The following is a 26210-nucleotide window of genomic DNA, read 5'->3' on the forward strand; positions in this document are numbered from 1 at the left end:
TAACATCACATAGTCTAGTGTTTTGAAAGAGGCATTAAATATATGACACACTTTCCAGAAAAAGGTACAAGAAGTACTTGACTGTATTTGTACATAAAAAACAATTTAATACACTCATAACTAAGGGCAAAATAACGCATGAAAAGAGCCTCTCTCTAGCTCGAAGTATAAATACTTCATCGTTAGAACTTAGTCTCTACGTTAAAGCTACAGTGGCATAAACACTAATTAGTGAGTAACATTCCAAAGGGCATTTACACATTCTCCACAATGCTTTGCTGCTGAGTTTTCTCTTTTCTTTCTTTCTTTCTTTCTTTCTTTCTTTCTTTCTTTCTTTCTTTCTTTCTTTCTGTTTTTGGCTGTGTGCTCACAGAAGCATCACTTCAGGGGCTGACTGGGAGCATATAACTGGTTTAAATGACTGGTGTGTGACCCCTAGCTTTTTCCCAAATGGCTTGTAGTTCCAGTCATAAAAGTATGCTGATTCTTTTTCTCTGAGCTGATTTAAAATCGTCTGTTTAGACAGATTTGTGCGTCTGCATCTGAGGTTTTACCATACCATCAAAAACACTATAAAATCTCCTTCACAAGTTACTCAGTGGTCTTGGGTGGAGTTCCACATTCCTCCAAGGTGCTTACAAAGGGAAGAGATTTAGGCTAACCCCGCCCTCAGGGGGAGAAGCCAGCTAAGTTAGTGGCCTACCCAGAAAGGGTGAGTGTATGCATCAGTCAAGGGTTGCCTCTGCAAGGAAAAGATGCTGAGGTGAGGGCTGGGGACATGGCTTAGCGGGAAAGAGCACTTGCTGCAAAAGCATGAGGACCCCAGTTTGACCCCACACACACCCACATAAAAAGTTGAGTGTGTGGGCTGGAGAGATGGACTAGAGGTTAAGGCGCTTGCCTGTGAAACCTAAGGACCCATGTTCAACTCTCCAGATCCCACGTAAGCCAGATGCACAAAGGCGAGGCAAGCGCAAGGTCGCTCATGCCCACTAGGTGGCGCAAGCGTCTGGAGTTGGATCCCAGCGGCTGAGGCCCTGGTGTGCCAATTCTCCCTCTCTCCCGCCAATCTCTAAAATTTTTTTTTTTAATTTTTTAAATAAAAGCTGAGTGTGACTGCACACACCTGAAACCGCAGCACTGCCAAGGATGGAGACAGGGGGATGACTGGGACTCACTAGTTACACTGTCTAACCAAACAGCTTGGAGTTCAGCCAGAGAGTCTGTCTCAAGGAAATGAGACGGAGGAAAACCAGAAGAGGGTGCCTGACATCTTTCCAGGCCTCCCCACATGCATGGAGCACATGCATCTGTACACACACACACTCACACACTCACAGAGGAAACACTGCTAGAATGAATATGTGTGTGTGTGTGTGTGTGTATATATATATATATATATATATGTATGTATGTATATATATATGCATATATATAACAGAATAAAACATCCTGGGACTCAGTTACTGGGCAGACTGGAAAACGAGCTGAGCAGAAAGCCATTACCCCAACACCTTTCTACTAGCATGGCTTTTGCCTCTTCTGGTGAAATTGCCCGGGCATGTCAGATCCACCTGCTACTGCTACAGGGAAGTCACCACCTTCTCCTTCCAGTGACTCACTTCCGAGCCACGGGTAAAACCTGTCACATGACTGGGTCCTAGCTTCAAAACAGGCCCTGCCTTAGCTCTACGTAGCTTCATGAGGTCGACCTCATAACTCGGCGAAGAGGCTCCAGGTGTAAGAGACCACAACTCACTGGATTTCACACTCACCGCATGGATTCAACCTCACTTGGTAAATGGCTACTGTCTGCTTTCCTTAGCTGTCCCACACATTGCTCTGTACGACTACCCTCGCTCAGCAGCCCAGCCCCTCACTGTTCATTATCACTGAAGGTTCTTCCAAGTCCTTGCATCTTAACTGACACATATTTAATAAATATCCGTGCATAAGTAAAACATCAAGCTACAAAATATCATATAAATAAAGGGGTACAAGAAAGACAGAGGGAATACCAACCATGTTGGATTCTAGATTACCCCTAAAGAAAAAAAGGAGAAAAGTGTTTCTGAGCAGAGGGTATAATATATACAAAGGCCTGAGGAAGGGGGGGGGAAGCAGTGGGCACTGGTGTTTTGTTTTTTAATATTTTATGTATTTATTTATTTGAGAGAGAGAAAGAGGCAGAGAGAGAGAGAGAGAGAGAGAGAGAGGGAGAGAATGAGCAAGCCAGGGCCTCCAGCCACTGTGAACAAACTCCAGACGTGTGCGTCCCCTTGTGCATCTGGCTTACGTGGGTCCTGGAGAGTCGAATGGGGTCCTTTGGCTTTGCAGGCAAGTGCCTTAACCACTAAGCCATCTCTCCGTCACATTGGTTGGTTTATCGCTGTAATGTGAAATGTCTCTGGCCAGCCCATGTGTCCTAACACTTGATCACCATTTAATGGCACTGTTTTGGGAAACTGTGGAACATTTTGGAGGTGGGGCCTGGCTGGAGGACATAGAGCATTTAGGGTGGGGGGGTCGGTCTCGAGGTTTATTGCATCCATGGAGATGTGAGGAATTCCAAGAACATGCTGTCAGCGCCATCAACCCTGTCTTCCCTTCCTGGCCATGACAAACCGTACCTTCTCAAGCCGTGGGTCAAATATATCACTTCTTCCTTAAACTACACTTTTTTTTAATGTTTGTTTGCTTGTACGATGTGCGTCATCCACGTGTTCAGACGTGTGCGTGGGTGCATGGGTGCTCATGCCGAGACCAGAGGAGGGCACTGGATGCCCCTCTCCCCCATTGCTCATCCACGTGCTCACTTGAGCCAGCTTTTCACTGATTCTGGAGCTCGCTGCTCCCGTGGGACCCAGGGATGCTTTGGTCTCTGCTTGTATTCACCAGCTTCTCGTTGGTTGCTGGGACAAAGCACCTGACAACAAGCGATTTAAGGAAGGCAGGGAAAGGCCTTATTTCAGCCCCATGGTCCCAGCCCGTCGTGGCAGAAGCTTGGGGAAGCAGAGAGTGGTCAACACTGCCAACTCCGCCAGCTCTCTTGTTTTAACATGGCCCAGGGCCCCAGCCCATAGAAAAATGCTGTCCACATGAAAGTGGGGTTTCCCACTCTCCATGAGCCTAGTCAGGATAATCCCTCCCAGGTGGTGGCGGGCCCTGTCACGGTGACAATCAACATGAACTATCATACTGTTTCCCACAGGACTAGGATTACAGACTTTTTTTTAATGGTTTTTTTTTTAATTTTTTTTTTTTTGGTTTATTTTTATTTCCTTATTTGAGAGCAACAGACAGAGAAAGAGGCAGAGAGAGACAGAGAGAGAGAATGGGCGTGCCAGGGCCTCCAGCCACTGCAGACGAATTCCAGACGCGTGCGCCCCCTTGTGCATCTGGCTATCGTGGGACTTGGGGAACCGAGCCTCGAACCGGGGTCCTTAGGCTTCACAGGCAAGCGTTTAACTGCTAAGCCATCTCTCCAGCCCTAATGTTTTTTTTTTTGTTGTTCATTTTTATTTATTTATTTGAGAGTGACAGAGAGAGAGGGAAAGAGGCAGAGAGAGAGAGAGAGAGAGAGAGAGAGAGAGAGAGAGGGAGAGAGAGAACGGGCACACCAGGGCTTCCAGCCATTGCAAATGAACTCCAGACGCTTGTGCCCCCTTGTACATCTGGCTAACGTGGGACCTGGGGAATCGAGCCTCGACCCGGGGTCCTTAGGCTTCACAGGCAACCGCTTAATCACAAAGCCATCTCTCCAGCCCCCTACAGGCAATTTTTAGATGGGAAGAAGAAAAGATGGAGGAAAACGGGAATGATGGGGGACATAATTCCAGACACCTTTCCTCTCAGAAAACCAATCATTTCCCCCTGCAAAGGTCGAACTCTGCCTATTCCTATCGCTGTCCATCACAGGTGGTTTGTGCAGGGCTCTGCTGCGTGTGATTGGCTACAGAGCAGCCCACCCCCGGTACAAGAGCAGCTGCTTGCCGGCCGGAGGCTCCTGGGTGGAGAAAGGAGGGCTTGATAAGGAGGTTGGCTCTGCAGGGCTGCAGCCTCAGTTTCGCTGGGGTTCCTGACAGCGCTGTGTCCCCCTTTGTCAGTATCGCCCAGCTTCCTGAGCAAGTTCCTAGTAAGTCATCTTCGTCATCCTCTAGAGCGCTGAAGCCCAGACCCTTGCACTTGTGACTCTTAGAAACAGTCTGGTAACTGACAGAGAGGAGCCAGTGTGCCTCTGCAGAACTGGGCAGGATGTGGCGTATGCCAAAGTGCTTGCCCGCTTGGGGGGGGGGGGGATACAGTGTTGGGGGTACCAAGGGGTCAGAATGCAAAAGAATGGTGAAGTTGAAATCAGCTATGGCAACAGCCAAGAGAGAGAATAATTTGGATAGGGAGTGGGGTGGGAAATTCCCCAAGATGGAAGGGTCTGAGAATTTAGGATTGAACCTTTCAAAGCTCATGTAACAGGACTCTGTGAGGAACATTTACTGTGCTGTGGGGGAGCAGAGAGACTGGGTGAGAGGTGGGTGAGAGTCAGTTATCCACTGGCATCCCATTTGGAAGCACACAGGAGGCACTCACCAGACATTCATTTAGCAATTTCTGTATATCTGATTCAATATAGAGCTACCGACTAATTTACTGCTGTCCAATTTGTGGTATGAATTCCATTCTGCCCAAGTCATTTTCATTGTCGTTTCAAAGCCGTGTTCAAAAAAAAAAAAATACCATTCAAATACTGTAATGAGAGTCGTTCAAATCAGGTAGACTAAACCTAATTTGCATTCATTCATTACCAAGACGGGTTAGCTAAGCAGTGCATAAAATGTAATGTGTTTCTGGGACACAAAGACCTTTTTGCGCGGGAACAAGAATGCCTACTCTGGGTACTGGGGACTCATAGGTTTGTCCCAATCCCTGCTGAAGGAAGATAAAGCCATGCTCCTTCTATATAGTTTCTTTTCAAGTAGTGAGAAGGGATGAAAGAAAGGACAGACAAAGGCTGGAGAGATGGCTTCGGGGTTAAGGTGCTTGCCTGTGAAGCCTACGGACCCAGGTTCGATTCCCCAGTCCCCACATAAGCCAGGTGCACAAGGGGGTGCATGCTTCTGGAGTTGTTTACAGTGGCTGGAGGACCTGTGACATCTGTTCTCCCCCCCCCACCCTCTCTCTCCTTTCAAATTAATAAAAAAAAAATTTTAATGTTCCCTTGGGGCCGGGTGTGGTGGAGCACGCCTTTAATTCCAGCACTCGGGAGGCAGAGGTAGAAAGATTGCTGTGAGTTTGAGGCCAGCCTGAGACTATATATAGTGAATTCCAGGTCAGCCTGGGCTACAGCAAGACCCTACCTCTAAAACCCACAATAAACAAATAAATATAAATAATATTTTTCCTTCAGGGCTGGAGACATAGCTTAGCTGTTAAGGCACTTGCCTACAATGCCTAAGGCCCCAGGTTCCATTCCCCAGTCCCCGCGTAAGCCAGACGCACAAGGTGGCGCATGTTTCTGGGGTGCGTTTGCAATGGCTAGAGGCCTTGGTGCTCCCACTCCTCTCTCTCTCTCTCTCTCTCTCTGTGTCATAAATAAAATAATAAATAACGAGGAGAGAGGTAGGAGGAGCGTAAGAAAACTCATTTCATTACATATGGACAAACTTAGGCCCTTCCCTCGGGGTGAACCAGGCAAGCTTTCCAGGCCCTCAGCGCGCAGACCTTCCTGCAGTTCCAGGAGTGACCCACAGGAGTCGCTGTGGGACGCACCCCGCCCTCCCGCGCGCTCCCGCGCAGGCCGAGGTCAGGACGGGCGGGGCGCGCGCCCAGGCTCACGTGACCGGCCCCGGGGGCTGGGGGGTGGGGGCGTTAGGGGGGTCCGCGCGGGCGGCATGGCGGCAGCGGCGAGCGGGGAGCGCGGCTCCCGGCCCCGGGGCGCCCGTTTCTTCTGCACGGCGGGCCGCGGCCTGGAGCCGTTCCTGATGCGGGAGGTGCGCGCGCGGCTCGCGGCCACGCAGGTGAGTGCGCAGGAGGCGGGCGGGCTCGTCCCCGGGCCCCTCCTCCCGCCGGCCCGGCACCCCCAGGCCCCGGGATCCCGGCTGCGTGCCACCTGCGGCCCGTTCTGCCTGCAGTGAGCGCACGTCTGCCGCTGCAAAAGGTTGCTTTCTGTCGTTGTTGTTTTTTAAGGGTAGGGAGGTGGCTTAGCGGTTAAGGCGCTTGCCTGCAAAGCCCAAGGACGTAGGTTCGATTCCTCAGGAGCCACGTAAGCCAGATGCACAAGCGGGGGAGGGTGCATGCGTCTGGAGTTCGTTTGCAGTGGCTGGAGGCCCTGGCATACTCTCTCCCTCCATCTCTCCCCTCTGTCTGCCCCCACCCAAGTCTAAGGAATTTAAAAAAATACTCATTTGTAAGGAGAGGAAAAGAGAGTGGGTAGATTACTAAATTTATTTTAGGGAGAGTTAGGATTAATAGAAAAAGCAAAGTGTGGGGGGGGGGGGAGCTGGAGAGATGACTTAGCGGTTAAGGTGCTTGTCTGGGAAGCCCAAGGACACAGGTTCGACTCTCCAGATCCCATGTAAGCACAAAGATGAGGCAAGCACAAGGTGGCACATTGCCCACTAGGTGGCATCTGGAGTTCGATTGCAGTGGCTGCAATGGGCCCTGGTGCGCCAGTTCTCTCTCTCTCTTCTGTTTCTGTCTCGCTCTAAAATAAAAACGAAATAAAACAAAGCACAATCCCTCGTGAAATAAAGGCCTAGGGCTGCACCAAACACACCTTAGCCCCCATGCAAATAAAGGACTGTGTGCGCCAATCACTGGTCTTCTCTGCAGGGCCAAAGGGTTTGGGATGGCAGAGAGATGCCATGCAAGCTGTCGGAAACAGTCGTGGCTGGGGGAATGCCTTCTCAAGCAAGCGGCTGTGGTGGGCCAGTACTTTTCTCAAGGCTTCCATCGTGTTCAGAGCTGCCAAGTTTGATATGAGGGCAGTCTAGCCTCCTGCCTGCCTGAGGGCCCCTGCCAAGGGCAGCCAAAGTTCCAGAAAAGGCTATGAAGAGGGTTCAGGGAATCTGGTTGTCCCAGTCCCCCAACATCCAGACTGGGCTCCCCTGGTGGACTTAGAAGTCCTCCAGCCAGTGGCCCATAAGTCTTAAGTTCTTGTCTGTGATTAGCAAAGAGTCAAAAACACAGGCATGAACAGTAAATTGTGAAATATTTAAGAGAGTGAAAATAGAAAGAGAATAAGAGTTTCCAGGCTAAGAGGGATCTTTCCTCCCAGGCCAGGAGGTTCCCAGCAGAGCAGGAAATTCACATGGCAACTTGGATCAGGTCCTTATATAAAAGTAGTCATCCAGTCGGGATGATTCCTATTGCCAAGTTCAATTGTATATAAAGGACCTTGATTGGTTGATGGGCCCACGAGGAGCACACAGCCTCAGGAAGGGCCCACCAAAGCAAGCCTGGGAAAAGGAGGAAAAATTAGGAAGCTGCTCTTTAGTCTCCCTCTCGGATCAGACTTAAGTCAGGCTGGAGTTCTTGGATTGCCTCTAAGTTGCAACGATCTTTTTAAAATATTTTATTTGTCCATTTATTTGAGAGAGAAAGAGAGAGTGAATAGGAATGCCAGGGCCTCCAGCCACTGTAAACAAACTCCAGATGCATGTGCCACCTTGAGCGTCTGGTTTACTTTGGTACTGGGGAATCAAACCTGGATCCTTAGGCTTCGCAGGCAAGCACCTTAACCACTAAGCCACCTCTCCAGCCCAGTCATAGTAACGGGAAGATTAAATATTACAAAGGGGATAATAGGTGATTGATAATCGTTAGTGTGGTCAGCGATTTAACAGTGCTCTGACAATAAGCTTAGCCTCTGCCCCAGTAAGAAGTGGGTCACTTGAATCTGTCTCACCTTGGTGTCTAAGGAGTTTTGGTGCTACCCCCTCCTGTACAAAAATCCATGATTTTTCACGTCTTATGAATACGGCACTTGTACTCATCTGTAGATGACTTGTAAAACCTAATACTATGTCAAAAGTTGTTAAAACAGAGCTAGAGAGGTGGCTGAACAGCTAAAGGCACTTGCTTGCAAAGCCTGATGACCTGGGTTCCGTTCCCCAGTACCCACATAAAGCCAGATGCACAAGGTGGTACATGGGTCTGGAGTTCATTTGCAGTGGCAGGAGGCCCTGGTGTGCCCATTCTGTCTCTCCCCCCCCCCCCCCAACCATCTCTCTTGTCACGCACACACGCTTTCTCTCCCCTGTCTCTCTGTGCTGGCAAATAATTTTGTTTTAAATAGTTGAAACATATTGTTTAGGGAATACTAAACGGGATGAAGTCTGCACGCATGCAGCAGACACAGTTCTTTTCTTTCAAATATTTTCCATGTGAGGTTCACTGAACCCACAGGTGAGGATTCTGCAGATAGATGACCAGCTATGGTGGAGGGACCTGCCCTGCCACGGTGGACGTCGGTGATTTCTGGACTATAAAGAGCCCACGTGTTCAAGTACTACATCTTCCTTTAATAGGTTGGGGCTTGGAACAAATTATTCGGACTCCTAAGCCCTCCTCCTTAGGTAATACCTATACTTTCAGGCTTTTAAAAAATATCAACCACATTATTGTTTTCACAACTAAAAAATAATCCTTCATTAGCAAATGCTTAATCAGTGTTAAAATTGCAGCTTGCTTCCTGAGTGTCACTTTTGAAGCTTCTGTATTTGAATCAGGCTTCCTCCATTTCTCTTTTTCCTCTCGGAATTCGCATGTGAAAAAGCTGGGTTGTTTGCCCCTTGCCTGGAGCAGGCGTCCTTAAACTTTGCTGGAAAAGGCCAAGTAGAAAATATTTTAGGCTTTGCAAATCACATGTGGCTTCCGTTACATATTCTTTGATGCTGTATGAAAATATACATTTAAGATATATATACATTAAATATGCATATAAAATTTTAAAGCCATTCTCAGCTCTACGCCTACTTGGCTGACCCAGCCTGTCACTGCCTTTTTGGTAGGGCTGTGAACCCCCACCGTGGCTGTTTAAAGTTACATAAAATAATCCACTTTTTCAGTCACACTTTGAATGCTCTTAGACCACACATCCTGGTTGCTACTGTATTAGACAGTAAGGTTCACCTGGGCTGGGTTTGGCCAACTGCAGTTCCATGGTGCAGTTTAATGTGTTTCTCTGTTTTCATCCTTCTTGTGTTGTTAAAACAGAATGCTACAAATTGGGTGATTTGTAAAATATATGTGTGTGTGTGTATGTATGAATATATGTGTGTCTGTGTGTGTGTGTATATATATATATATTACAAATCTGGATGCTAGGAAGTAAAGATTTGAAGGACTGTATCTGGTGAGGGACTTGCTGTTACCTCCTAACACAGTAGAAGGCAGACAGAATCACACAGGAACACACAGGAGGGGCCAGTTCACATCTGTGCGCGCCCCGCTCTCCAGAGAAACAGTCCACTCCTTCAGTAACATCAGGCTCTGACTCTTACGGGCCCCATCTCTCAGCAGCACAAACCATGGGTTCCATCCGACGTCCCTGTAATCTTGACTCCTGTCTCTGTGCCTGGAACTTTGTCAGATGAAGGGCTGACTGTGGACCTCCACACCTCAGCTGCGGGGCAGACTTCCTTATAGGCGCCTGGGTATTTTAAAATATTGAATGTGCACATTTATTTAGACCTCTTTAAAAAAATAGATATGTTGAGAAACCTAAGCTTTCCTTTATACAATTTTAATTTATTATTATTATTTTTTAGTTAAAAATAGTATTAGGGGAAGGCTAGAGAGAGAGCTCAGTGGTTATGGCATTTGTCTACAAAGCCAAATGCCCTGGGTTCTGGGTTCAATTCCCCAGTACCTACTTAAAGCCAGCTGCACACTGGCGTACGCAACTGGAGTTGACTTACAGCAGCTAGTCCCTGGTGCACCCATTCTCTCTCTGTCTCTCATCTCACTCTCTCTCTCTCCTTGAAAATGAATACATAAATAAATGTTTTTAAAAAACAGTAATAGGAGCAGTTATTTTTAAGATAAAATTGAATGTAGCAGAGGCAACTCGTATGCCAGCTAACCAGAAGCTCCAGTCAGTAGATTCATTGATCTTTATAAATCCACATATCAGAGAGTATTAACCCAAGCCCTGAATAGGCCGACCAATTTTTGGTTTTTTAATGGTGTCGTGACAGTGGGGAATAGTCAGTCAGAGCTAAGGCAACAGTCAAGTTCATAGTCATTTTCATGTGATGGAATGACTGTATGAGCTTGCTTTTTCAAGATTATGTGCATGCCCTTCAGACTTCAATGGCTTTTTGAGAATTAGATTAAATATTTTTTTTAATTCCATCTTCAAAGGCGAACCAAAATAAATTCAAACACCATCTCAGCACATCACTTACCACTTTAAAATGAGTTCTAAATGTAAATGGCATGTGTAGGATGAGGAGAATTTTAGCACTTGGCAATGCTTGCTCTCTCACGTGTTCTCTCTCTCTCTCTCTCTATATATATATATATATTTATATATGTATATACATATATACATACGTGTGTGTGTGTGTGTGTGTATTTATTTATTGATTTGAGAGAGAGGGAAAGGGAGAGAATGGGCATGCCGGGGCCCCTAGCCACTGCAAACAAACTCCAGATGCATGCATCACCATGTGCGTCTGGCTTACATGGGTTCTGGGGCACCAAGCCTGGGTTCTTGGGCTTCGCAGTCAAGCGCCTTAACTACTAAGCCATCCCACCCTAGCTCTGCTATGTGTTTTGCCTAGATTTAAACTTCTAATTGTCAGGCTGAACTCGAGTCCGTGAATTTTAAAACGAAAGAAAAAGCGTTAGACATAAGGCCAAGCAGTTTCAGATACTTGGTTTTCATTTAATTCAAAATGAGAGAAACAAGTAGGAAACAGTTTTTCAAATAACAAGTATTAGTATATACTTGTTGTTGAAGTTGTTTGTTTTTAGAGACAGAGGAGAGAGAGAGAGAGAGAGAGAAAGTGGGAGAGGACAGGTGCGTCAGGGACGCCAGCCACTGCAAGTGCCTTAACCGCCAAGCCATCTCGCCAGCCCAGAATTTACTTTTTATAGTGTTTTGGAGAATTTGCTTTCTAAATTTTGGAATTTCCAAAGTGCCACATTTCTCCCTAATACTGCAGTTGAATGTGGTCAGCTAGAAGCACAGGGTAAAGGGAGGAAGGAGTGGACTCTGCAGCTGACGACATAGGCACCACGGTTCACTCTCCTCCTGCTACTGAGAGACAGGGTGTCACTCTCCGGTCCTTTGTTCGTGTTTTCCTGTGCAATGGTGCAGATCTCACAGTGCTGCTTAGAATTTAGTCGCTAGTTTTGATGATATGCTTATCCCTTGCAAAAAGAATGTAAACCTTATGCAAATTCCTTTTTTTCATGAGAGAGAGAGAGAGAATTGGCACACCGGGGCCTCCAGCCACTGTAATCCCACTCCAGACACGTTCACCAACTTGTGCACATGTGTGACCATGCACACTTGTGTCACCTTCTGCGTCTGGCTTACGTGGGACCTGGAGAGTCGAACCTAGGTCCTTAGGCTTTGCAGGCAAGCGCCTTAACCGCTAAGCCACCTCTCCAGCCCTCAGGCGAATTCTTAAAGATAACAGTGCAGCTGCTTTTGGTTTTCAGAGTTTTATTGTTTTATTGGGTATTTTAATTCTTATCATTTGAAACCCTAAATAAATAAAACCCTTTAGGGTCTTTGAATTGATACCCGGTCATGTTATTTTGATAAATGTTTCCTTTATTCCTGCATTTGGGGGCTGGGGAAAAGGCTTAGCAGTTAAAGTCTCTTGCTTGTAAGGCCTGCTAGCCCAGGTTCAGTGGGCACACTAGGGCCTTCAGCCACTGCAAATGAAATCCAGGCACATGTGCCACCTTGTGCATCTGGCTTATGTGGGTCCTGGGGAATCTAACATGGGTCCTTTGGCTTCTCAGGAAAACACCTTAACTGCTCAACCATATCTCCAGCCCTTATCTTCTTCTTTTTTTTTTTTTTTTTTTTTACAAGATCTCACGTGGCCCAGGCCAGCCTCAAACTCACTATGTTGCCAAGCATGACCTTGAACTTCCTGCCTCTACTTTGGTGTGTGGGCAGATGTGCACCTCCACGACCAGTTTTCTGAGATGCTCGGGGTCGAACCCAGGGCTGGGTGCCTGCCTGGCAAGTGCTCCAGCAGCCGAGCCACACCCCAAAACCACAGTTGTCACAAGTACTGCTTCCTTAACCTTCTCATAATGCCCGTCGTCTGTTCCTGTCTCAAGCACAGCTGCTGCTTAAGCTATTTGGGTTTAGTTGGTGCCAAACTAGGGTTTCCTTGGCAGAGGGTTCTCCATCACCGTGCAATAGCAACTCCAGAAATGACCAGAGCAAAAGCTCAGTTACACTGGGGGAGGGGGGGGGAGGGGAGAGAGCTCTAGCTCACTGTTAGAATGCAGGTTCTCTTGAATGGGAATGTCTCCGTGTGTCTCTGTTTCTTATTCTAATCCATTTTCTATTGTGATAACTGACTACCCGACACTGAGTAATCTGTATAAAGACAGGTGGTTCATTTGACTCACCTCTTCCCAGGGGGGGCCTGACCCACTCTCCCATCACCGGGCCGGGCCCCTCCAAAGCCCGTAGCACGCAAGACGCTCCAGTTGTCCAGTTCCAGGACATGACCTAGAATCATCTTAGCCAACCCACGGCCCTTGCTAAAAAGAGAATTGCAAGAAAATCCACGCGCCTCCTGAGCATTGAGAGCTGGGTTGACCCCGAGGGCTTTGGAGTTTCACTTCCTGTCCTCCCCAATTTCTCACCTTCAATTGCTTCAGTTACTCTGTGATACGTGTACCCGCTTCTGTCCACTTTCCTGTCCCTGTGGCCAAGGACCTCATCGTCTCTGCCTTCGTCATCTGCTTTTCCCGCCAGCATCACTTCTACGCACTCTGTCTTTTATGCTCCTTTCAAAGTAATTCTTTCTGCCAGCTAAGTCAGTGCTGTTACAGCTTTCATCAGAATTCTGTCACGGCTGGCCATTAATTACCATCTGTGGTACTGAAAATGTCATGACCATACATCAGGCTGGCCTAAGCTACACCATCCATCCATCCGTCTGTCCACCTGACATCATCAATCAGCGTCATCCGTGAGTGTTGCCAAGCTAACGTACGAGGACTTCAGCCAGGCTTTTCCTCCCACTTCCGCTTGTGCCCCTTGTTCTTTTGTTAGAATGCCCCCCCCCACTTTTTGTTTGTTTGTTTGTTTGTTTTTCGAGGTAGGGTCTCACTCTGGCCCAGGTTGACCTGGAATTCACTATGTAGTCTCAGGGTGGCCTTGAACTCACAGTGATCCTCCTACCTCTGCCTCCTGAGTGCTGGGATTAAAGGCGTGTATCACCACACCCGGCCTAGAATCCCTCCTCACAAAGCAGAAAAGACCCTTGTCTAGCATCCTAGAAATGTTACTTCTGTAGTCCCGTTAATTTACAGCTTTATCAGTGCACTATTAGGCTTACGTTAGGTCCCAGGGGTGTACGTTAGAGTACATTACTTTTCCATCTTCTTTTGGGCCTCTCAAATGTATGTATAGACCAGTATTGTCTTTAAGATTTTTTTGTCGTTTAAACTTTATGTCTTGATTTATATGCCAGGGTGTATGTCTGTTACATTGTTTTTCAGGATTCTTGCTATATGCTTCCTGGTAAGTTACAAGGAAATACTTACCCACCTTAGTCTTGGCGCCTAATTTGTGCTATGTGGTAGAGCACGTGGGTTACCCCAAAGTCCCTGGTGCCTTAGCTCTAGACCACAAGGAACACGTTAGTCGGCCTTTCTCGTGCCCACCCCCAAACAGTGTGTGGGGTTTAGTGATACAAACGCTGAGCATTTTGAGTTCCGTCATCGGAGCCACACGTGTGCTTTATAAGTAGCACAATAGACTATGTAACATTATATAGATTATTTACTCTCTTCTAAGCCTGTTTTCTGATTTATTTATTTTGTTGCTGTTGTTAGAGAGAGAGAATTGGTGCACCAGAGCCTCAGCCACTGCGATCGAACTCCAGACGCTTGCACCACCTAGTGGGCATGTGCAACCTTGTGCTTGCCTCACCTTTGTGCATCCAGCTTACATGGGATCTGGAGAGTCAAACAGGTCCTAAGGCTTTGCAGGCAAGCGCTTTAACCGCTAAGCCATCTCTCCAGCTCTCCAAACCTCAGTTTCTTGATAATGTGTAAAGTGGACATGATAAAAATCTACCTCATGGGGTTGTTAAGGATTAAGGGGGGATATGCATTCATAGTGCCGTGCCAGTTATAATGCCTAACAAATGCTGGGTGCTTCAGAAATGGTCAGTTTTATTGCTAATGTAGACACTGTCTTTATCAAGTAAGTAGGAAAAGGGATTGGTTCCCATTCTGGTCCAGAACTGTGCTAACCTCTGGCCTTCTGTCTGTAGGTTGAATATATTTCAGGAAAGGTTTTTTTCACCACCTGTTCAGATTTGAATATGCTGAAGAAATTAAAGTCTGCAGAAAGATTATTTTTGTTGATTACAAAGCGGCTTCCGTTTACTGTTTCCTCTCCAAGTAAAGGTAGAGTGTGCCGGGTTGTTTTTCGTACACATGATACGCTATATTCCAGTTTTCTGCTTAATAATTAATATGGATCCTTCTCACATTTTTAAGATTTAGTGATATCATTAGTTGCGTATTTTTCTGTTCCTTAATCTTGTCTTATAAATGTAGGAGACTGTCTCATCTCTTTGCAACCTTCTGCTTGTCTTCTGAGGATTTGCTGTCACAAGCCACATTCATTTATTTATTTTTGCTGAATTATGCACTGGCAACTTCTGGATAACTATGGTCAGCCACACTTATTTGGTTTTATAAGCATATAATAAGCCAAAGTTAATTGATCATAAATTGGCAAGAACTGTCACCATGTAAAATTTATCTGAGGGATATAATTAGAAAACAATACAGAGTAAATTTCTTATCCATAGGACCTTAAATGGGTCAATAAACATATGGCCATTTGCAAATAAAACTTGGGGGATTTTTTTTTTTTTTGTCCATTCCCTAGAATCATAATTGCACTGTGAGAATACTTCATGAGTCTAAACCAAAGCAGCAGAGTGGGTCAGACACTGAGGTACTAAACATGCCTTGGCCTCCCCTTTGATGCCCATGTGCGTAAGACACCACATAAGAAACTGTTTCAAGAGAGGTGCCAGCCACAGAATGTCCAGAGCAAGCAGGAGAAATTGTTTTAAAGTAAATCTGAAGGCGTGGGGCTGATTTAATTTCTTGCCACTGCCCCACGGGCCTCTTTGCTGAGGAGCTACAGATGGTTTTGATGACTCATCGCAAAAAGGTTAAAGTGCTGATCTTGCCAGCAGCATGAGCTAGGAGTGCATTGTGTATCTCAAGTTTATCTTCGTGGAAACTTATTTGATGATTTATGCTCGTATTATCCGGCCCAAAATGAACAAGCCCAAGGTCCGGCTGCTCAGTGTCTGATGTATGTGCCTTCAGTTTATTCTTGTTTTTAACCTCAATTTCTATGTGCAAGGTAACAGTTACCTCAGAGACACCCACTAGGTCTATACTTACATCCACAAGAGGGATGCACATCTGGTAGGGTGGATGGTCTTGTGAAACAATTACCAGTAATGCTATAGAAGTTTTAATAAAACTTTGCTGCCATGTACATGACATAATAAGCAAATTTATTCTGTATCAATAATATGATAGATTGCATAAATTCCAATCAAAAGAAATTTTATTTAGGAATCAATTCAACAAAACTTATTAAAAAAAAATAAAGGTAGTGGAATTTGGTACTTGATGAATGTCATAGATGGTTGGCCTTTAAAGCTGAAAGATAAATAAGCCAAGTTTGTGTTTGTTTAGGAAAAATACTTAGTGAAATGCAGAGGCTCGTCAACGACGATCCAGGAAGTTGGCTGGAAGCCGTTTCGCACTGGAAAAGTCTTCTTGAGCACGACGCAAAAAAGGACAGACCCGCCGAAGGGGGCGCTAACCCTCGGAAAAGGAAAGTCGAAGACGAAGTCATCGTGGCCAAGAAATCAAAAGTAGAAGAGATGCAAGTGCTTGAGGAGAATCACGGGGCATGGGAGCCGGAAAAGCACGCTGAAGGCCCACAGAAGCAAAGAGGCTCTATCACCAGAACAGAGAGCCCCCAGGAAAAAGGGTTCCACAGTGGCGGAGAGAAAGTGGGTGACTTGACTTTCAGGGTCTCCTGTCGCTGCAGCGGAGCTGTTGGGAAGGCTTTCCCTGCACAGGTATGCCCCTCTCCCACGTTCCCAAGGCAAACTCTCTTTTTGTTTTAAATTCTATTTCAGAGAGAGAGAGTTGGTGCACCAGGGCCTCAGCCACTGAGTTCGCACTCCAGACACTTAACGCCACCTAGTGGGCACGTGCGACTTTGCACTTGCCTCACCTCTATGTCTGGCTTATGTGGGATCTGGAGAGTGGAACATGGGTCCTTAGGCTTCTCAGGCAAGCACCTTAACTGCTAAGCCACCTCTCCAGCCCTTCAGAGTATTCTTACCCTTCCTGTACTTGCTGCTTTCCAGGAGGTAGGAAGAGTTCTTGGTATTGCGCTCATGAAGCAGTTTGGATGGCAAGCCGATTTGAGGAATCCAGGGTTAGAGGTAACTAATATTCGCCTGTGTGGTGTGTACATGTAACCTGATTCTTTAAAGACAGTCTTTTCTATTCTACCCATACTTTCCAGTCTTGCTGTAGTTATAAAATGCATGCATGCATGGATCCTGCAATCTGTTTTTCCTTAGCAGCAGTGTGGAGCAGAAAATGTCTTTCCAAACTCCCAAAAATAAGGCTAAAAATGGAGTCACGTGACCACATCTAAAGGAAACCTGCATTGTAAGGTTGCAAGGCGCTCTCTGTGTCTTTGCTGGTGTCCTGGGATATGCCCTGCTTGGTTATCATTTTTGTGTGTATGGTATGCATATGTGTTCATATATTCAGGGGCACGGGTGCACATGTATGTATGCGCATACATGTGGAGCCAAAGGCTGATGTCAGGTGTTTTCCTCAGTAACTCTCCACTTTATTTACTGAGGCAGGGTATTTCAGTTGACCCCAGAGCTCATCAATTAGAACTCTCCACTTTATTTACTGAGGCAGGGTATTTCAGTTGACCCCAGAGCTTGTCGATTAGGTAAGTCTGGCTAGCCAGCTTAGTTTTAGGGATCCCATATACACTGCTTGCTGAGTGCTGGAGTTACAAGCGGGCCACCGTACCTGCTCAGCATTCACATAGGTGCTGGGCATCCACATGCTTGTTCTCATGCTTATTCAGCAAGCACTTTCTCCAACTCTGCACACAGAATATTTTGGCTTCCTGAACATCTTTTTTATTATTACTTATTTGGAAGAGAGAGAGAATGGGTGCACCAGGGCCTTCAGCCATTGCAAACGAACTCCAGACACGTGCCTACCCTTGTGCTATATTGTCACTGTGCATCTGGCTTATACGGGGCCTGGAGATTCGAACATGAGTTCTTAGGCTCCACAGGCAAACACCTTAATCACTAAGCCATCTCTCCATGCCTCCCTGAACATTTTGACATGAGGGTGTCTTGCTCCTATGCCCCTCCACTGCCTCTTATTTTCTCTCCTGGTTTCCTCCTCCATCTCTTCCCTAACTCCCATCTCACTTTCACAATTACTGTTTCCTCATAGATTAGCTCGCCAAAGGTAGTAACTTCTTACCAGCAACTCATGCCATTAATACTGACTATGATGGGTAGAAATAATCACACAAGAAAAACAGTATTAACTTTAAAATAACTTAATTAAACTTATGACTTAAATTGACAGAATAATCTGAACAAATTTTGTCCTATAAAATTGATAGGAAAACAGTTTTGTAGTCGAAGAAGCTGTTCTTAGCATTTGACATTTGAAAATGGATTGCTAGATCATTTTGTAAATTATAAATGGAATTCTGATAACTTTTATGCTAAAATGCAGAATAAGTAAAATTGGAATGCTTCAGCTGGTGGATGAATTGTCTAAATGGAATCACCTCAAGTGAGTGAATATTAGCATTATTGGAATAGCTGATAAAATTATTTACATTAAAAGTTACATTGCAGGCGAGGAGCATAGCTCTGTTGCAGAATGTTTGCCTAGTACATGTGAGTCCCCGCCTCGCTTCGATGTTCATTCTCTTGATGAGAGTTCAGGAGACAGAGCAGCTTGGACAAAAGTAGCAGGGATTAAAAGCTTACAAGGTTCAAAATGGCAATTAGAATATTCTGTAAGTCTTTTTAAAAATTATTTTATTTATTTATTTGTGAGAGAGAAAGAGAGAATGGGCATGCCAGGGCCTCTAGCCAAACTCCAGACACATGTGCCCCCTTATGCATCTGGCTTACATGGGTCCTGGGGAATCAAACCCGAGTCCTTAGGCCTGCAGGTTAATGTGGTAACCACTAAGCCATTTCCCCGGCCCCCTATAAGTCTTTCTTATTTGAAGCAGGTCACAGTCTAACCCAGACTGAACTGGAACTCACTCTGTACCCAGGCTGACCTCAAACTCACTGTAATCCTTCTACCTCAGCCTCCTGATTGCTGGGAGTAAAGGCATGCACCACTACTCCAGGCTCAGAATATTCTGTAAGTCTTGGGCTGGAGAGATGGCTCATTGGTTAAAGGTACTTGATTGTGAAGCCTGATAGCCCAGGTTCAGTTCCTTAGAATCCACATGAAGCCAGATGCAAAGTGGCACATGCATCTGGAATTCATGACCATTTTCTTTCGCTCTTTCTCCCTCCCTCTTTCTCTGTGTGTGTGTGTGTGTGTGTGTGTGTGTGTCCACCCTTCTTCCCTCCCTCCCTACTCCCCTTCCTCTAATAAATACATAAATATTTTTGAAAGGGATATTCTATAAGTTTTATCAGTCTACAAAGTAAGAAAGGTTCTGATTTTTAAATTCTGTACACAGTTTAATAGAAGAAAGGAAAGCAGCAGAAACACACCCAGAGATGACAGAAGGAGACCCTTTGCTGCCATATAATTTGACTTAAAGAAAGTTTCTCTTACTCCTCATATATTAGTACCCGTGATAGCTCTGTGTGGCCTCAAGTCTTCCCTGAGCTTAGAATTAGAGTGGATTTTAGGAGTCTTACCTAACCTAGAATGCTGGAAGGAAGGAACGATGCAGTTACGACAGTTTGGAGATCCCCTGGAAAGAAAGACCCTGAGTTGTGTACGTGATTCTCCAAACCACTTACACACCAACTTGACCTCAAAGTTTTCTCTGAATTGGACATGGAATTTAGTTTGTCTCTGTCTCAGGACAAAAGGTTGTAGAGCCTTTCTCCAGACCTAACAAGTTGGTTTTGGATTTTCTTATTAAAATGTAGGTCATCCTGATCTAAATGCATTTTGAACATACATAAAAATTGTCAAAAAAAAAAATAGAAGAGGGACTAGCTGGAAAGAAGGGACTCCATGGCGGTGCATATGAGAGGGATCAAAGGGAACGCAGTGGGAAGAGACTATGATCACAGTATATTGTATATGTGTATAGATGTTGTCAGCAAAAAGTTTAAAAATTAACATAATACATATCCCTGATAATAAAAAAAAAAAATAGACACTAAAACCAAGGGCTGGAGAGATGGCTTAGCAGTTAAGACATTTGCCTGTGAAGCCAAAGGACACAGGTTTGATGCCTCAGAACCCCACGTAAGCCAGATGCACAAGGTGGTGCATGCATTTGGATTTTATTTACAGAGGCTGGAGGTCCTGGTGTGCCCATTCTCTCTCTTAAATAAATAAAATAAAGTATTTTTTTAAACCACATATATAGGGAGATCATATAAGGTCAAGATAAAGTTTTAATTTGTCAGTTTCTTGTTCCATTCTCACTGCTGTGTTTTCTCTTTCAGATCTTTATGCATCTAAATGACATTTATTCTGTAGTGGGAATTCCTATGTTCAGGTAACTGTTGTATTCTAAGTTTCAGTTTGTCCCATAAGAGCTTTTTAAATTAGGGCCAAGGGGCTGGAGAGATGGCTTAGCAGTTAAGCGCTTGCCTGTGAGTCCTAAGGACCCCGGTTCGAGGCTTGATTCCCCAGGACACCCACATTAGCCAGATGTACAAGGTGGCGCACGCGTCTGGAGTTCGTTTGCAGTGGCTGGAAGCCCTGGCGCGCCCATTCTCTCTCTCTCTCTGTCTCTGCCTCCTTCTCTCTGTCTGTCGCTCTCAAATAAATAAATAAAAATAAACAAAATAATCATTTAAAATTAGGGCCAAGGAGAGCTGGGGAAATGGCTTAGTGGTTAAGGCATTTGCCTGCAAAGCCTCAGGATGCCAGTTTGATTCCCCGGGACCAACAATAGCCAGATGCACAAGGGGATGCATGTGTCTGGAGTTCATTTGCAGTAGCTGTTTGCAGCACCCATTTTTTTTTTCTCTCTCTCAAATAAATAAAGAAAGAAATTTTTTTTTTTAAAGAATTAGGGCCAAGGAGATGGTCCGGTGATTAAAGTATTTGCTACCCAAGTGTGGAACCTGAGTTGCTGTTCCAGCACCCGTGTGACTGCGGGGTGGATATAGCAGCTCACTGTGGTCCCAGGGCTGGCTGCCTATTGAGACTGTCCAAATCAGCCACTTCTGTGTTGAAGTGAGTTGACAGCGATCAAGGAGGACACCTGTTGCCAGACTCTGTTTACAAACACTCACACATGCATGTGCACCCACACGTGTGAACATGCATACACACACATACAAAAAAAGTTTGTAGAGCCGGGGCATGGTGGCGCACGCCGTTAGCCCCAGCTCCCAGGAGGCAGAGCTAGGAGGATCACCATGAGTTCAAGGCCACTGTGAGGATATATAGTGAATTCCAGGTCAGCCTGGGCTAGAGCGAGACCCTCCCTGGGAGACTGGGGGCAGGGGAGGAAAGGAAAGAAAAAGTTAGTAAAATTAAAAGCTTACACCTTGTACTTACATAGTATGAAGTACAGATATGGCAGGGGAGGCTGAAAGCAAAGCCTTCTGAGATCTTTGATTAAGCCAGGAACGTTTCCATGATGATTATGACTCACTCTGACCATTCAGAGCTACAGAAGGTGACCCTGTCATCCAGGGACCACGTCATTAAGCATCATAGAATCTTGAGAATTGTGCCCAACTACTTCTATTTTGAAATGATTTCCACAAGCCCGGGTTGAGAGAAAACTGTCAGTATGTTGGCATCCTGGAGAGATCAGTGAAAAGGAAATGTGGGGCAGTTATTTAAATTCATATTGAGCAATCTGCAGACTTTCTTGTTTGATTGTAAGAGGACCCCACTAGTTTCTAAAATCCCTTTTCGGTGTCTCTTTATTCAAGCAGAGTACTAAATAATAAATGCAAAACCTTTTCCTTTTTAAAAATACCTGTTAAATTCCCACTCTACAAGTACTTTTTCAGGATGTTGTGGGGAGAAGGTGGTTGTGGGGTGAGAATAGTAATTCCGAGTTTCGTGGAAGCACAGGTGCATGCCAGTGGCATCTTTAAGGTGGGTAGTGTGCATAACCTTGCTTATATACAGTCGCCCCTCTTCTGCTGATGTGGGCAAGGTCACACTGTAAAGACGAGAAAGTCCTGTTGGGACATTTCATTTTAGAAACGAAACATAGGAGTTATCTAAAACATTTGACTTCCTGAAACGCCATACCGGTTGATTAGACGAAGCATCTTTTTCAGAAGGCATTTCATAATAAACTTAAAATATTCTCTAATTCGTGTTCGCTTTGGCGGCCCGTGTACTAAAATCGGAGCATTACAGAGAAGATTAGCAACTTCATGAAGTGTTCCATATTTTCAAAAATATATATTCTCTAATTCCGGGAATATTTTATCAGATGAATATATGAAAACAGTTCTCAGCTATAGACTGGTCATTTTTATAACCTTTTTTTTTTTTTTTAACATACAGTATCATTTGATCTCTCATTGGTTTCCTTTCTTTGCAGGGTCCCTTTAGCCAGCAGAACGTACATCCGGACAGCCGGGCTGCGCTCCACTATAGCATGGGCCATGGCTTCCCTCGCAGAAATCAAGGTGAGGAAGTGTTATTGTCACTGATAACAGCGAGGTCAGTCTCATAGTTACCTTATGTGGTCTCTGACTAATGCTTTTTCCCTCCTATTTTTGTTTTGCTTGGTTTTTTTTGGTTTTTTTTTGTTTGTTTGTTTGTTTTTACTGTTTTGCTTAAAAGCTGTTAGGATGAAATATTTCTCATGTTATCGAGCTGATGAAAGTTTTTTGGCAATGAAAAAAAAAAAAAAAGAGGCCAAATTTAAATGCACTTTGTATTTCTAAAAGACCTTGTAGGTCTCTCCAGTCACAGTAGTTCAGTGTGCATAGCAACTGATTTCTGGTGCTGGGAGTTAAGAGGACAGAGTCAGGGCTGGAGAGATGGCGTAGCGGTTAAGGCACTTGCCTGCGAAGGCTAAGGACCCAGGTTCGATTCTCCAGGTCCCACATTAGCCAGATGCATATCGTGGCACATGCATTTGGGGTTTGTTTGCAGTGGCTAGAGGCTCTGGCATGCCCATTCTCTATTCCTCTCTCCCTCTGTCCTTCTGTATATACTAAATAAATAAAATGATTTAAAAAAAAAAAAAAGTTTTAAAAAAAAAAGAGGCCAGAGCCAAATGTCCTAAGATCAGGCTTCATCCCACCCTCTCCGGGACCCTTCTTTCGAGACAATCCCCCCCCCCCATATCATGTCGTTTTCTTTCTTGGTTCTTGTGCAAGAAGGTCTATAGCTGAAGTGGGCCAAGAACTCACTGTGTATCCCAAGCTAGCCTCGTACTTGTAGCAATCCTCCTGCCTCAGCCTCTCACGTGCTGCTGATCTTGTTGTTGTGAGCCACCACCCCCAGCTTCACATGCGGTATTGATCCTGTCATCTCCCCTCGACGGTCTTTCCGCGGAAGACTCCAGGAAGTCCGTGGCACGTGCCAGGATGGGCTCCTCCCGACTCTGTTCCCCCATTCTTACTGCTTCTTTTTTTTTTTTTAATTTTATTTATTTATTTATTTGAGAGCGACAGACACAGAGAGAAAGACAGATAGAGGGAAAGGGAGAGAATGGGCGCGCCAGGCTTCCAGCCTCTGCAAACGAACTCCAGACGCGTGCGCCCCCCTGTGCATCTGGCTAACGTGGGACCTGGGGAACCGAGCCTCAAACCAGGGTCCTTAGGCTTCACAGGCAAGCGCTTAACCGCTAAGCCATCTCTCCAGCCCCTTACTGCTTCTTTTGAGTTTTGCTGGTTCAGTCGGGTAACCTGCCCACCACTCAGTAGTCTTCCCTGAATTTGTAAGCTCTGCTTTAGCTCCATCCCATTAAATTGCATTTCCTAGCTCTGTTATCGATCACACACAGCACTACACCAACTAAAACAAAGCATCAACCGTTTCCTCTGCCTGGACATGCTTTTTTATTTATTCATTCGGGTTTTTTTTCAACCAGACAGACCCTCATCTTTTTAACAACTACCACTTTCCCACCATGAAAAGACCTTTCTCTCCTCTTCCCTACGGGGAGACCTTTCAAACAGTTCTTCTGGCTTTGTCCCCCAACCCCTGGCGACTAGTCTACATTATTCAGTCTTTGTCAGAGCCGCCCCTTCACAGTAACACCCCCACCCCCATTTCAGAACCTTGGTTGACTTGGCACGGCCCAGTTCGCCCTTGTTAGGGCAGAATTGCAGTGACCCGCTCTGAGGTTCACCTGTGAAGTCCTGTGTACCGCTCCTCGTCATCCATGTTTGCTCTCTTGACCTTGGTCCCCCTTGAGGCCTCCACCTGGCATGGTTGCTTGATTAAAGTATTTCCTTAGCTGCTTGCCCTGATTTGGAGTTTGACTAAGAACCGATCAGAATTCCTTCCTGTCCTCAAGGTTCCCCCTTCCATCCTGGCCAAAGCCATCTTGGTCAGGCAGAAGAGAAGGTCTTGAATTCCAGCTCCTCCCTGGGGTCTACGACGCTGTCCCTGCCTGTCAGGCTGTGGTGTCGGCGCTGAATAAGGATCGCAGTGTGAGTTTTCTTTCCCTTACCAGTATCTACCTTGTTCCTTCTACTTGCGAGCATGTAAGAGTCTTCTCTTTGAAGCTCAGGAATATTGCTTGAATCTTTTTTTTTAATATATTTTATTTATTTACGAGAGAGAGAGAATAGGCATGTCAGGGCCTCCAGACGCATGTAACCCCTTGAGGTTCTGGCTTACATGGGTCCTGGGGGAACTGAACTGGGGTCCTCTGGCTTTGCCAGCAAATGCCTTAACTGCTAAGCCATCCGTCTAGCCCCAAATCTCTTTTTTTCCTTAAAACTTTCTATTTTACTTATTTATTTGAGAGAGAGAGATAGAGAAAGGCAGATAGAGAGAAAATAGCCATGCTAGGGCCTCTAGCTATTGCAAAGTCCACATGCATGCACCACCTTGTGCAGGCGGCTTACATGGGTACTGGGGAATCAAACGTTGTTCCTTAGGCTTCACAGGCAAGCGCTTTAACTGCTAAGCCATCTCTCTAGCCCTTGAATCTCTTTATGTACGTGGTTTTTTTGTTTGTTTGTTTTGTTTTCTATTCTGCTTGCCTGGGTTCTAATTCCGGCTGTAGCACTTACTGGCCAGGCATTTTGGGGCAAGATTCTTGGCAATTTGAGGCAAGACTGTGCCTCAGTATCTCACTTGCAAGATGAAGATAGCATCTTGATAGGCTCCTATCATGATTAAATGAGGGCTGGAGAGGCGCTTGCCTGCAAAGCCAAAGGACCCAGGTTCAAATCGCCAAGACCCATGTAAGCTGATACACAGTGTGATACATGCGTCTAGAGTTTGTTTGCAGTGGCTGGAGGCCCTGGCATGCCCATTCTCTCTGTCTCTCTCAAATAAGTAAATTTAAAAAAAAAATTTTAATGTTCCTTTAAAAAAAGCATTAGTTATTAAAATAAAATGAAATAGCATTGAAAAAGCAATTAAAACTCCTATTTTCTGTAACACATATAGAAAATGTATGAGCTCGTTGTTATAGTAACAGTATTTAAAGTTATAATAATTATGACATATGTGAATGTTACTTTTTATAATAATTCTTTGGCTGGAGAGATGGCTTAGTTGTTAAGGCGTTTACCTGCAAAGCCAAGGATCCCATTTTAATTCTCCAGGTCCCATGTAAGGCAGATGCACAACGGGGCACATGCATCTGGAGTTTGTTTGCAGTGGCTGGAGGCCCTGGCAAGCCCATTCTCTCTCTCTCTCTCTCTCTCTCTCTCTCTCAAATAAGTGATATATCTAAAAAATGATAATAATTCTTATTCCTCCTACCCAAGCATTCTCTCTCCTTTACTTTTCTCTGCATGTGGACATGTGTGGTGTGCATGTGCTACAAACGTTCGTGGAGGCCTCCGGGTGATGTCAGGTGTCCTTTATCCCAGATTTCTTTTAGTGTGGGAGAGGTATGATTACCGTTCACTCTCTTCCAAACTGCCAACGATTTCAGTAGTTTATATTTAAATATAAATTCATTGATAACCACCCTACACATTGGAAGGCTTACCTTTGCCTTGATGTAGAGGTACGTTTTTCAAATAGATCACAAGTGGTGAGAAACAGGCAGAGATCATGCTTGATAAAAATGTCCTTCCGGGGGCTGGAGAGATTGCTTAGTGGTTAAGCACTTGCCTGTGAAGCCTAAGGACCCTGATTCGAGGCTCGATTCCCCAGGACCCACGTTAGCCAGATGCACATGGGGCGCATGCATCTGGAGTTCGTTTACAGAGGCTGGAAGCTCTGGCGTGCCCATTCTCTCTCTCTCTCTCTCTCTCTCCCTCTCCCTCCTTCTCTCTGTCACTCTCAAATAAATAAAAAAAAAATTTTTTTAATGTCCTTCCTGGCTCGCCTTCCCTGCTTTTATGGTACCAGGGGTCAGAAATGCCCCTCCCAAGCGTGCTCGCCTTTTAAGATCCTAATAAAAACGATGCCACAGGCGATCGTTAATTTTAAGCAAACTTGCCACTTCAGTCTCATCCCCTTGGCTGCTCGTTGCTCCTTCAAGAGAGACGCAAGTCATGTTCTTGTCACACGCTGCCCAGGCAGCTTCTCCCTCCTGAAGAGCACGTTGCTTCTGACTGACG

General features: G+C 45.5%; 1 protein-coding gene across 2 annotated transcripts in view; it reads left to right on the top strand.

Moving 5' to 3' along the window:
• The first annotated feature begins 5923 nt into the window (after window positions 1-5923).
• Thumpd2 (THUMP domain containing 2) overlaps window positions 5924-26210 on the top strand; it is a 33512-nt gene continuing 13225 nt past the window's right edge. Inside the window, exons 1-6 of one of the 2 annotated variants that reach the window (XM_045137679.1) lie at window positions 5924-6011; window positions 14481-14616; window positions 15937-16328; window positions 16623-16700; window positions 19971-20023; window positions 22046-22133. In XM_045137679.1, coding sequence (XP_044993614.1) covers window positions 5976-6011; window positions 14481-14616; window positions 15937-16328; window positions 16623-16700; window positions 19971-20023; window positions 22046-22133 — 783 coding nt within the window. In that variant the 5' untranslated portion in view covers window positions 5924-5975. The remainder of the gene's footprint in view (window positions 6012-14480; window positions 14617-15936; window positions 16329-16622; window positions 16701-19970; window positions 20024-22045; window positions 22134-26210) is intronic. The other variant, XM_045137678.1, reaches the window with a different exon arrangement.

Source organism: Jaculus jaculus, chromosome 18 (assembly GCF_020740685.1).
Source record: "Jaculus jaculus isolate mJacJac1 chromosome 18, mJacJac1.mat.Y.cur, whole genome shotgun sequence".
In the NCBI taxonomy this organism is placed as follows: domain Eukaryota; kingdom Metazoa; phylum Chordata; class Mammalia; order Rodentia; family Dipodidae; genus Jaculus; species Jaculus jaculus.